The sequence below is a fragment of the Aythya marila genome, assembly GCF_965140915.1.
Source record: "Aythya marila genome assembly, chromosome: 1".
NCBI lineage: Eukaryota > Metazoa > Chordata > Aves > Anseriformes > Anatidae > Aythya > Aythya marila.
Window position 1 is genome coordinate 167,048,419 of NC_139042.1, and position 12,707 is coordinate 167,061,125.

Sequence of the window (12,707 nt, forward strand, 5' to 3'; positions counted from 1 at the left end):
GAGGAACGGATGGAAGTGGATCCACCTCTGCCACAACAGACCTGGGACTGCTGCGGCATGTCTCTGTGCTCTGCCATCTGAGAGCACCGACAGCATCGCAGGAGTGCCTGGCGAGCCCCCTACTCGGTGCTCAGGCTTCATTGCAAGCATTAGCTTGGAGCCACCAAACACCACGGGCATCCCACAGGCTTGCCTGGCAATAAACAGCTCTTGCTGATTCTTAGGGGTTGTGTGAGTGCTTCTTTTTGGGGGGAATGGACTAAAGTTGCGCCAGGGGTGTTTTAGGTTGGATATTAGGAAGAACTTCTTTACTGAAAGGGTTGTGAGGCATTGGAATGGGCTGCCCAGGGAAGTGGTGGAGTCACCATCCCTGGAGGTCTTTAAAAGATGTTTACATGTTGAACTTAGCGATATGGTTTAGTGGAGGACTTGTTAGAGTTAGGTCAGAGGTTGCACTCAATGATCTTGAGGTCTCTTCCAACCTAGACAATTCTGTGAATCTGTAGAACAGATCTTATTTACTGTTGGAAGCACCCTGATAGTGACCTGGCTGCAGCTGAAAAATGAATTCCCTTTCCTTACGTCTGTAATTTTCAAAATAAATTTATTCTCAAAGCTGATACTTACTTGTCCTTTCTGGCAGTATCCTTTTGTTAGTGATCCCTTTCCCTTCCTTGGTGTTTATTTTGGCATCTTTCAGCAGCAATATTGTTCACTTTCAGCCTTTCGTCTGCCAAGTAAAATAAGCCAGGCTCACCGTCTTCTCATAAGTGAAACAATGTGAGGGGATGCAGTCCTTAACCATTTCTGCATCTGCTTTATTCTTGGGTGTCTGTTCAAACATCAGCAGGCAGTATTTTCTCTCATCCCCTCCTAGATATCTTGTCTGTATTGTACAGGGCTCTGATGGTTATTAGCTTCCTGGTGACCATGGGAGACAGCGAATGCTGAGCACTGGACATTAAGGTACCTGTCACGATGCTGCCCTTGAGACTGACACGAGGAAGGACGGAGTGGCTGCAGTTACGTGAACAGAGAGGACCAGAATCCACCAGCAGTGTTACCAGTAAAAATCAGAAGTTAAAAATACCTGTTAAAAATAAAGATGTGTTGAAAACAGCTTTAGGGTGAGCGTTCCTGTTTCAGGAAAGATCTGTTTGTTTGGATAACTGGGCACGACAGCAAGTCCGTGTGACTCAAAGAGCAAACTGCTTTAGGTATCAGCGTATACATCTGTTTGCAGTGTCACTCGTTTTTCATCCTGTTTAAAGAGAGCTTGGTGTTTCCGTAAATTGAATGTGTCTGCAGCCATCCTGGTGTTGTTGAATAGCCTGCTAATAACAGAGCCTGAAATGGGAGTGGAGGTGAAGAGATGAAAGGAGCTGCCTCCAAGAGACATTAATCGTGCCTGGGTGCTCTGCATCCCCTCTGCTAGCATGGAAGCTGCGCCTGCTGCTCCTGGAAATAAAGCTGCTGCGAGGAATTACTCTTCCTGTGGTAATGTTAGCTTCTGCTTCAGTAACGTGAATTAATGGCTCGTAATAATCTCCCTTCAAATTCATCTTGTTTCTAATTTAAATAAAAGCGTCTAGGCATACGCTTCCCAGTTATGTGTCATCTCAGGAATTGCTCCGGTACTTGAGCACGGCCCTCTTTGCTGCTCCTAACTGCGTCACAGGGAACGCTAGCCTTTCCGATTTCTTTAGCACTACGTCGTGCTATGTCTTTCGGTTTTAAAAATTTAATGATTCCTTTTGTGTTTTGGTGGTACAGGTTCTGGTAACCTAGTGTTTCAGCTTGCTGTGGTACGTTAATTCTACCCGTTCATCATAAGGGAATTTTAATTTTGATATACTTCACATAATACAAGAACAAAAACTAGGGTAGGAAGAGCTTTTAAAACAGTGGGTTCTTCTTGATGGTGAGATTTGTTTTCATGAGTATGTATTTCCTGAGGCAGGCATTGAACTGCACAGTCTTGTTGGTGTATGTTCTCCAATCTTCTCCTTTCCCATCTTCTTTTCCCTTCACCTTCATCTGCTTTCCTCTTCGAACCCACTGAGTGAATGGTTAGGGCACACATCTGCCCAGTGAGCTATGCTTGGTTACAAACCCTTTTCTTGTCTCATCGGTGACTTTAAATGTGATGTGAGTACTGAGGCTTCTTACAGCTCCCGTTCTCTATCAGAAAAGCAAATAGGAAGTGTCTAGAGAATGAGGCATTGTTTTCCAGCTGCCAGCATGGTGACCACAAGCTGAATGTCCAGAAGTGCCACAGAGGGTGCTGTTTGGCGTGAATAATGTAATTTCTCCATTGTAGCCCCACAAATCAAAAGGTGACTGTTTCTGAAGTTAAATCACGAAGTTCTGCATTCTTCCTCTTCCAGAAGAGCTGTTATGTACCCAAACAGCTCGTGTGTGTGTGTGCTTGTGTCTACAGGCTGGAAGTGGTGTGCTGCTGCTGGGGTCTTGAACCAAGGGAAAAAGATGGGGGGGTGGATCTTTAGTAACCCCCTCCCCCTTTTTTTTCTTGCTTACGTTTTTCCAGTGTAACTCTTCCTCATTTGGTGCAAGTGTGGTTAAATGTAAAGGCTTGCCTCTGAGTGTGTGTGGAATAGCTCTTGTTTTGGCCATTTTATGGGAAGTTATTCTCTCCCTTCATTCCTAAAAGGCTGAGTTTTATGAGCTAGCATGTGCATTTTGCAAGGAACCATAACGTACCATAGGAAACTCTTTATTCTCTTCGGAGATTACAAAAATGAAAATTTCCAATGGATTTCAGCCACTGAAATGACTTATTCATTTATTTATTTTATTTTATTTTTCCTCCAGGATATTGAGTATCAGGATGGAAGACCTGTAACTGAAGGAGAGAGAGGCAACACGCTCTTCCAGTATGGAGACTGTTCTGCTTGACGGGGAACTGGATAGAAATTCAGTGAGTTACTTAAATGTAGCGTCATGTATTCAAATGAAGGCAAAGATGGTTTTATGGGGAAAAGGGTTAAACAGCCTGAATTGTTTCTGTTTGAACTGCTGCTTTTCTGGTAAATGCACTTGGAACATTATGTAGTATCATCTATAATTTGATAGATTGTTATCGTAAGAGGGCTGGATGTCAAGAAGCATTTGGTTCTTGGATTTGATACTTGGAGCCTCTGAGTCCCAAAAGAAAAAGATATTCCTGGCAGTCTCACTACTCGGCAATTTACTAGTTACTGGCCGTGGACAAAGAGAAAATAATGTATTTCTTGGTGGAATGACAGGCAGAAAAGGAAGAGTGGTAATTATATATTCTTAGGATGATTTCATGTGTAAAAGTTGGTAATCTGTGCACATAATAAACTTTATGAAGTAGTGAAACTACCAGCTCTCTTTCTAAGAACAAGTTAAAAACCAGGAAAAGATCATGGATACTGGGACACTTATCATCATCACATTGCCAAAATTATTTATGAACTTATTTTTTCCACAAGCTGCGTTATATGGAAAGCATTCTAAATGTTTAGGTTTAGGTTAATTCTTGCTTCCTCTGCTTTCATACCCGCTAATGATTTACAGCATTGAGTAACACATAGGGTCTACTGCAGAACTAGTAATTAATCACAGACAGGACTTCTGAATAAGTTCTTAGTGAAGATATTTTTTAAAGAATTTAAAGTTGTAGTTCACAGTTCAAACCATGCTTAGTTGCATTTGATGAGTCGGTCTGTTCCATACCTTTTTTTCCTCTAGGCTACCTCTGAAATACATACTTTATGACATTTTTTTTTTACTAAAAAGTTTAAGTTTTTTACATTAATCACAGATCAGATTTATTCTTAAAATTTTGAGATTGTTCAGTATTCCAGATTTTTAGCTCCAATCTGTTGATACCTATGTTTTCAAGTTCCGTTTGTCCAGTTCATGAAATACTTGAACTGCGAACATGCACAAAGAGCATTGATCAACATCTTGCTACACAATTTAAATCCTTTGGAGCATTTATAGGAGGTACCTGGGATCACAGAACTCAGTATTGTGGACTTCTCTTTCCAGAATCTAATCTAGGGAGAAAAGTTTTATACGGATTGCTTATCCTAAGTGGTTAGGTTGAAATGTACTGTATCTGAGCACAAATGTTAGGACAGCTCAACAAACTTTTTATCACAGACTTGACACTATTAAGGTAGTGCAAAATACTCTAGATACTTTGGTTTAACTTCTTGCTTGAAAACAGCTTTTGACTATTTTTCTATAAAATACTAATATAATTTGAACAAGCCTAATTGGCACAAAATACAAAACATATCATGGGAATGTTTGTTGTAAACCATTTTTTTCTCTAAATTATTTTTAAAAGACTTTCTAGTTGACTAATTTTACCAAGAGGTATTTTATAAATGAGGTGCCTTTGGTATAAACTTGCACAGTCAGTCCTTGCTATTTAAATACATCAACAGCCATAAAAGTACCTTTTTTGCTTGAAGCATAGAATATTGGCCTTTTTTTGGTATAAGCTTTGAAGGCTGGCTCAGTGGTCCTGAATTTAAATGTGACATGATTAAACTGAATGATTTATATGTAATAAAGAGTGTTCCCTGGAAAAGTCTATCTTCAGCAGGGTATAGAAACTCTAACATGGCTTTGGAATGTGCATTCAAATTCTGTTAAGAATTTAGTTGTAGGTTTAGATTGGAAACCTAATAAACATTTTAAACAAATTCATCTTTTATGGTGTGAGGTTGAGACATGCTAGCATGACATGTGTTTCTTGCTTTTGCCCTAATCTTCGACAGGAAAAGGATTTTGTTCTATAGGACAAGTTGGCAGATGTAATTTTAGGTTTAGTAGCAGTTCTTAGGAGCTTTATCCCTGAGAAATGGAAATCTAAAAATAATGTTTTTCTAAAGCACAGAGCAGCTTTTGTGTGATAACAGCAGTAGTGCTGCTGTTTAATGTGGTGGATTATGTTGCTGTTTTTATTCTGTAGTCTTACATATTTAAAATGTTACTGGAAGGAGGGCTAGGCTTTATGTGTTTTGGCAGAAACATTTTTAATTGAATGTGCCTGAGCAGAAGCTGACTAAATCATTTAATGTTGAGAACCTCCCTTGTCAGAGGACTTACTCGGTAATTGAAATTTGCCATCAGTTAAGTAAATGTGAAAATACGGGTGGGTTGTGTCTCTGGGAATATGTATTTATTTCTCTTAATTCTGTATATTTAAAGTAAGAGCTGTGGGAGATGATGAACAGGAAAGCCTTGAATTCATTCTTTTCAGAGCAAACACTGAGGTAGTGAAATGATCCCTTTTTGTTTCCTTGGGGGGGGTTGAATTCCTCAGCTGCAGCAATATGAATTGCAGATGGGTGAGGTGCAATAGGCTATTAGAAAATAAAGAGGTCATTTGTGCCTAAATAATTTAATTTCAGTATTTTAATGTTTTGCATCATATTCAAATACCTATTCTGCTGGTTTTAGGTAAATGCACTGGACCAAATCTTTCTAGGGAAGGGGGTGTTGACCAGCAAGGAATGCAGTTTGATGTGTAAACAGAATATTTAGTGGGGGAGATCAGGGACAGAGTTAGGCAGGCTTGTGTTTCAGTCCCCAGCATGGGAGCTGTTTGTACCAGTGCATAGGATTACCCATGCAATGCTAAAATATTTACATACAAGTCCCTGCATCATCTCGGGTGACCAGTTGCCCTGCTCTGTGGTGTCACGTTGTGTCTTGGTCAAGACTTCTTGAGAGGCAAGCAGTGAGACAGAGCCTGCTGCTGCTTCACTGTGTTTCTTCAACGTGTAAGTACGCCCTGCTAGCGAACATGCTGAGCATCAGAAACTTCTCACCTGTGTGCCTGTTAATAATTTATTTTTCCACTTCTCTCCTCCTGCTTTCCCACTTTGGTGTGAAGTAAAGCAGACCAGTGCTGAGCATTGGTGTTCCCAGCCCTTCAGTCCCTTGCTGGATCTCTGTGCAGTTACTGCAGGCTCTTTTTCCTTGCTCTCGTCAGTCCTTCTCTTCAGTCTAAAACAGCATCGGGTAATATAGGCAGGTCAAACAGAAATGTTCTCGTAGTCTGTAATATGCTACTAGCACACATTAAAAAAAAAAAAAAAAGCATTTCATACACTAATATCTAAGCCTGTCCGGTGAGTCCATGAGTTCCGTTAGCAGAGTTTCCCTCTGACCCAGAGTCCCTGGCAAGGGGCAGGAGGTTGTTTACCAAGTGCACTTTATTTCAGCTTCTCTTGTTCAATCAAGTCCCTTTCCACGAAGTACAAAATTATGAAAGAAGGGTTCCCTCATCTTCCCTGTGATTTGTACTGCTGTTCCAGGATTCTTGGTGCGATCTTTTACATTTATGCATTGCAATAACAATCTAATGCCCCAGGCAGCTGTGAGGGATAAAAATCCATGTTTTAAGATCACGAGTGTAAGACGAGATTCCTGCTTGCTAAGATTTTTTTTTTCAGGTTTCCTCTTGTTTAGTCCTGATCACAGGCAAAATTGGATCCTCTTTAAAGCAGGGCAAGGATTTCTCTCCTTTATGGAAATGGAGCACAAGACTTTTGTTTGAGGTATAGAAGATACAGCGTGTTTGGATTTTATTTTTTTAAGGAGGAAATGTCTGTTCGTTCTGATCAGTATGCTTGCTTTCTCCTTTTTTTTTTTTTTTTTTTTTTTTTGTTATTTGTGTGTCTCAAATGTAGTAAACCTTTTGAGACAGGTGGAACTTACCTTGTATCTGTACACTGCTGCGCACAGTGGGATCTTAACCCCACCGTGGCTTTGGGTAGTAGTGATTTATAAAATATTCCAACTCAAACAACAGAAAGAAGTGCAAGCTATAACTATGCAATTATTCTAATATGGTGCCTGTATTTGATGCATTTCAATGGGAAGGAGATATTTATTTTTATACAAATAAATTCTTGGGGAATACTTTGATACAAAATGTTTTCTTACATTTAAAATTGCTCTGCTTCTCTTGCATCCTAAACAATTTAAAATGTTACTGCTATTTTTTGTTGAACTGATTCCGTGGCTTCTAAGTTCATGTTTGTGTGCCAAACCCACCAGGCTTTGATATGGCCTTAGTGCTTATTTGAACATTAATGATCACTGAAAATATTCTGTATTTCCAAACCACTTGGCTGAAAGCGGAGCAGTTTTGGAAATGAATCTTGTGTTATTTCAACTTTCTTTGGAGCTTTAGTCTTCTGAAAATGTTTCAGCTGAAAATTTCATAGGATATGTTATGTATCAAACCATGGGAACACTGAGAGGTTCCACTCCGAATTAGGAGCTGGGGCAGTTGCTGTTCACTAACCATATACGACGATGGCTTCTAATGCTGGCTTCTTTATTAGTGTATTTGTCAGTTTTGTTGCTTCGACTTTCCTGAACTGTGAAGTCTCTTGAGGTCTCGCCTTTGGTATTGAGGTGCATGTTGTATTTTAGTCATGAACTAACACTGTTTTCATTGTCCTTCTTCTTTCCCGCTGCTGCTGCTGCTTTTGTGCACTTGCTTCTTCCTGGCCTGGATTTTTTTGTTTGCTGTTCTTCAATTGTATGTGTATGCAGCATCATGGGGATAACAGAGACTCTCATGGACCATCAAGTAAGTGAACTCACCTTTACTACAGTATTTTGGGCATATATTCATAATAGCTAACATATTTCTTTATAAATAGGCCACTGGGCTAAATATTTGGTTTTCTGTATTCAAATTGAGAAGCTGAAATACAGTGAAAATCTTCTGTTGAAAATAAATGCTTCAAATGTTACTGTAATGTAGGTAATAAAGGCATGGGAGCAGTCCTTCAGAAATAATTGAATTTTTGAGCTTGCCTATGTATAGCACTGTATGGTTCACTTAATTTCAATAAATTTACATCATCAGAAATCAACAGGTGCAGATACTGTAATACTCAAAGATGTTCTCTGGTGTTTTGGTAGGGAAAACTTCAGCTGTATGTACATGCAGTCAAAGTTCAATTAGTGCAATTGATTCATGTGTGCTAGTGTAATCGTATGACTGGCAGAATAATTTTGCCTGGGATTTAGAGTTTGCTTATGTGAGGAAGGGAAAGGTGCGGGCAAAATTTTTTCCTTCATGAGAAGTCTGTGCAGCAGTCATGGTCTTCAACAGTCTTTGCGGGCTGTTCAATTACCCTATACCACTTAGAGGTTTACTCTTTGTGAAGATCAATTTTTGATGAGACAGACTTTTAATGCTAAAACGGTATTTCATTGTTGAAATAATAAGATTTTCTAATGGAAAGAGTTCTTTCCATTAGCATTCAAACATTCTTTTTATTCACATTAATCCATCCTGCTCCTTTCCGTTATAATAGATGTACAAAGCAAACTTAGTTGAGGTTTTTAATGCTGTCTTGCAGATTAATCTCAAGGCTGCTGTTGGCCTCTTCAGTGAATTGATGGTACAGTTAATGGCACTGCTAGGTCCTGTTTCTTGTAGGCTGTAGATAGGAGGTACAAGAAGTCTCACAAACTTTTTATTGCAAGGAAGCTCACAATCTGTTGTAAAAATGGGCAGCCTCCTGTAGGTGTCCCTGCTTGATTGGGGGGCTGGACCACCTCTAGAAGTCCCTTCAAACCTCAACCATTTTGTGATTCTGTGGAAAAAAAGATCCAACAGCTGTGCTATATAAATATGCAATCTGAAAAGCTAGCAATTACTAGAGTGTACCCATGTTCATGCATGGAGTTCCTGAAACCTTTTTTTCCCAGGTCCTGAAGTTCTTTTTCAAGTTGTTTTGATGAACAAAGTAACCATACTAGGTGCTGGAAGGTTCCTAAAAGCAGGTTATTTAAAAGCTGACTGCTAAAAACTACCACCCAAAAAATACTTTTAACTTACCGACTTCTTATTTTGCTGCTTTTTCCTGTAAGTGGGGCTGATCTTCCTAGTTAAAGACAGTCAAAAGTAACTCAGAACTGAATTTTAATAAACCTTTTCCTGTATCTCATGTCCTTGTGCTGTTTTCAAGTGGGTAGGCTCGTTAACATGCTCATTATGGAGTGGAAAAATTGGGAGCCTGCCACTTCAGAGATTTTTTTTTTTACATAACTTCATCTGATGAAATAAATTGGCTGTAACGACCTCAATTTGTGTTTCTTCTGATGCATAAATCTTACTGACAAACTATAATTACTAATTTGATGGCTAGTAGTAAGAAATAGAGCAAAGTATGAATTATCAACTCTAATTGTTCTGTTGGTATTCAAATGTGCCCTCCGGAGATTCGCAAAGGGGCTTTGATGTTTACTACTTGATGTTTCTTCCTTAAAATAGCACTCTGCTCAGCTTCAAGGAGATAGCTGATATGAGTTTAAACCCACTCAGGTAAAGGATGGGATGAACCAAGATCATCACTCTCTTGGATGAGCGCCCTGAAGCCTGAGCTAACTTCGAAAAGTACATAACCACTTCGAGGCCACCAAGTGGAAGGAGTGGTTGGCCATGCTGTTGTAGGTTTTATTGTACATTTTAAGTGTGTACCTACTAAATCATCTTTCAAGTTGCAAAGATGGCACATGAAACCTAAGAATTAAGTGAAACATTCCCCAGGAACATTAGAAAAATCATATATATTGTGCATGTCACAAAGACCTACTGCTATGACGAGGAAGCTAAGACCGCGCTCACTGGAAAGTGTGAGTGCTTTGAAGATCAGTCAAAAAACGAGTGATGTTTTTGAGGCTTATAACATTTGATTAGTTTGCTGAGATTTCACTACAGGTACCTGTGGACACACAAATTTAAAGCTGTAAGTCTGATATCTTTGCAAATGAGAAGCAAAACATGTTTGACTAAGAGCATCATTTATTCATTCAAATTTAACTTTTATTCCACAAATGAGCAAAGCCACTAGTATAAATCACCATTGCTCTCTTTCAGAGAGAGAAACTGCTTGGTTTTATTCTGTGAATGTACTGAAATTCCCAGATAAAATCATTCTTCGCTTCAAGTGAGTTAAAAATTAGCTACAGGACCATCAGGCCTAGTCAGCAAATGGATAATTTAAGTACGTGCCATAAATTTTTATAGTGTTCATAAAGTCAATCCATCAGAAGCTATAAACAGCAGCCAAAGAGCCTGTCCAAATTGCTGTTATCTATTAATATATAATAATTAAATCTGCTCTCTTAAATAAAAGATCTGCTTCCAAGTGGTGGGTGTTTGATTTAATGACACCTTAAAAACTCAGGTTCATTATTAGCATAACGTCTCCTCCTCACTCCTTCCTAACTACTTTTTCCTTGAAATAGCTTTCTTTGTTTCTGTCTTCTCAGGTTCCAGAGCTCCTGCCAAAAGATGCTTATGGTGTATCTTTATGTAGGTTGCCAACCATCTGAAGGTCTTACTGATTGTACATTTGTAATTACGCTGGCATCTTTAAAAATCATATAATTAATCTGTCTTTTGTAGAAGAAAAAGATGAAAGTCCTCAGTAAAGGTGTTCGTTGTCCCATACTCCATGTAACCACTATGTTACTTGGGACATGGTTTAGTGCTGGACTTGTAGTGTTAGATGAATGGTTGGACTTGATGATCTTAAAGGACTTTTCCAGCCTAAATGATTCTGCGATTCTGTGTTCTGCCTGTCCTTGTCTTCCCCCTCACCATAGAGCAAATGTCTTGGAACATCGGGATGAGGAATTTGCAGGTAGGGGGACAACTTCCTGGTGGCTGCTACAGCACAGATGTGCAGACATTTATGTTTAGAACTGATTTATTTCCATTTGTTTAATACTTTTATAATGATTTGTATCAAATAAATTTTAAAACTCCTGCTCTTCACCAGTCAGCTTTACAGGTTGAATTTTGAAAAAGCCCACTTGATTTAAGAAATTCAGCCACAAGATACTATACACTGAGGGATAGACAACATGTTCTTTGTAGGGAAGGAGCATTTCCAATATGCTAGTGGTCTTTGCAAGACCCAAATTGAGTCTGCAGACTGAGGAAGAAACATGAGTTTAACAGGGAATTTCAAGCTTGCAACCCTTACGGGTATTACTGAGTTAACATCACTGAGTTCAGTTCATGAGTCTGGAGAACTTGTGTAGAGAGGTTGCTTCCACTAAGTGACTGGCAAATACTGTCTGAGAAATGATTACATCTTCACAGTTTCCGAAGTTTAAAGGTTAAAAAGTTAGTAATACTGCACTCTGCTTGTTCAGAACAGATCCTTCTGCAAAGGTCACTTGAGGAAGCATTGTCTGTGCTGCAGAGAGGCCGCCTGCGGGGCACTGCCTGCTGCTGGTGTGCCCTGAACCCCGTCCTGTTGGGCAGGGAAAGGCGGTTCTGACACAGTTAGAGGGCTGGTGGCTTTCCAAAAGCAGCTTTCAGCTAACTTGGTGAAACTTCAGTGCACCCTAAGCGCTTTTAAAACAAGTCAGTATAGCTCTCTCCCTTACCGGGACCTGTTTTGTGTTAGTCTGTGAAGCAGTCACTTTTTAGCCTCCCCCTTTTATTTTTTTTCATTTTGGACGCTAGCTCCAAAATGTGTGTGTGCAGTCATTCCCCAAAGTTAGAAATTTGCTCCCTACCTCTACCCTCCCTCCCTTTTCTTGTAGTACATAGTAGGAAAATAAAAATCTAATTTGGTACTACAAGAAAAACAATGCCAGCCGCCTCTGAAGTATTGACTTTCTGTCACTGACAAATTTGAACTCTGAGCTAGGGAAATGAGCTTTTTGCCTCGCTTGTCTTACCTCCTTTCTTACTTTTCCTAAGCACCAGTCTGCTGATTGTGTAGTTTGTCCAGAGTGGAGCTTTAGATGGTTTGTCTGATACGGATAAATAATACAGGCGGTTATCCTGGCATCCTTGCATTCATCACACTACCTTGTGTTTATTCTAGATGTTGCTTAAAAAATGTTTCAGTTACTGTAATAATAGGAGTAATGAAGCTAACAGGGCCTCTGTACCTGCGGTTTCTATCTAGAAAACTGACCTTGTCTGTTTTGACTCACTCTTCTGTTGACCTTTTAAAACTATTTTGAGGAAAGCTTGAGAACTCTTGAAGTGAGTAGCATTAAAAATTACAATTTTTTTTAGCCAGGCTGTATTTAGTAAGCATCTTCTGTTTTCCTTCTAATCTTTTTTTGCCAATATCTCTACTTCCACAGGACAGATGTTACAGAGGCAGTCATTATTCCACTATCAAAAAAGTTAGAGCTCTGTTGTGTGCAGCTTAAGGATAAGCGCAAACATCATAAGCAGGATGGCTGCACAGGTGGATCTTACAAATAGCTAGAAGAGACCAAACAAGTCCTTTTCAGACTGATAAGGTTCAAGGAGAAAAACTCTTCTGATGTAAACCTTTTCCTTGGTATAGTCTCAACGTAATCTTCCTTAGTAAGACACGTTTCTTTGATGTACATGTATACATTCATTTTAGCTTTCTGGAGTGGTGGTGCAGCTTGATCTGGCAAGTTGTTTCCTGGATTAGCTGTCTTGTGGCTAGTTAAACCAAGTCAAAAAAGTGGCAAAGAAAGCAGGATTTCAGAAGTAACAGCTCAGTGCTGTGTCTGTGATACTCAGTAGCAGCATGCAGTTTTCCTACACACAGTAGTTTTTGTTTTCATCTTCTGACTCACATCTTAAACCAATCTTTCTGGCTCCTTTCTGCCATTCCCTCCGAAGCAAATCTCTGGTTCGAAATCCTCATTTTCTAGAAAGAATT

The 12,707-nt window shown here is 39.5% G+C and overlaps 1 protein-coding gene across 4 annotated transcripts in view; it reads left to right on the forward strand.

Moving 5' to 3' along the window:
• The window catches only part of OSBPL8 (oxysterol binding protein like 8), an 88,622-nt gene that overhangs the window by 24,477 nt on the left and 51,438 nt on the right, over positions 1-12,707 (forward strand). For 2 of the 4 annotated variants that reach the window (XM_082776946.1, XM_082776947.1), the window contains exons 2-3: positions 2,833-2,938; positions 7,573-7,609. In XM_082776946.1, the coding sequence (XP_082633072.1) occupies positions 2,897-2,938; positions 7,573-7,609 (79 nt within the window). In that variant the 5' untranslated portion in view covers positions 2,833-2,896. The remainder of the gene's footprint in view (positions 1-2,832; positions 2,939-7,572; positions 7,610-12,707) is intronic. The other 2 variants (XM_082776948.1, XM_082776949.1) reach the window with 1 other exon arrangement.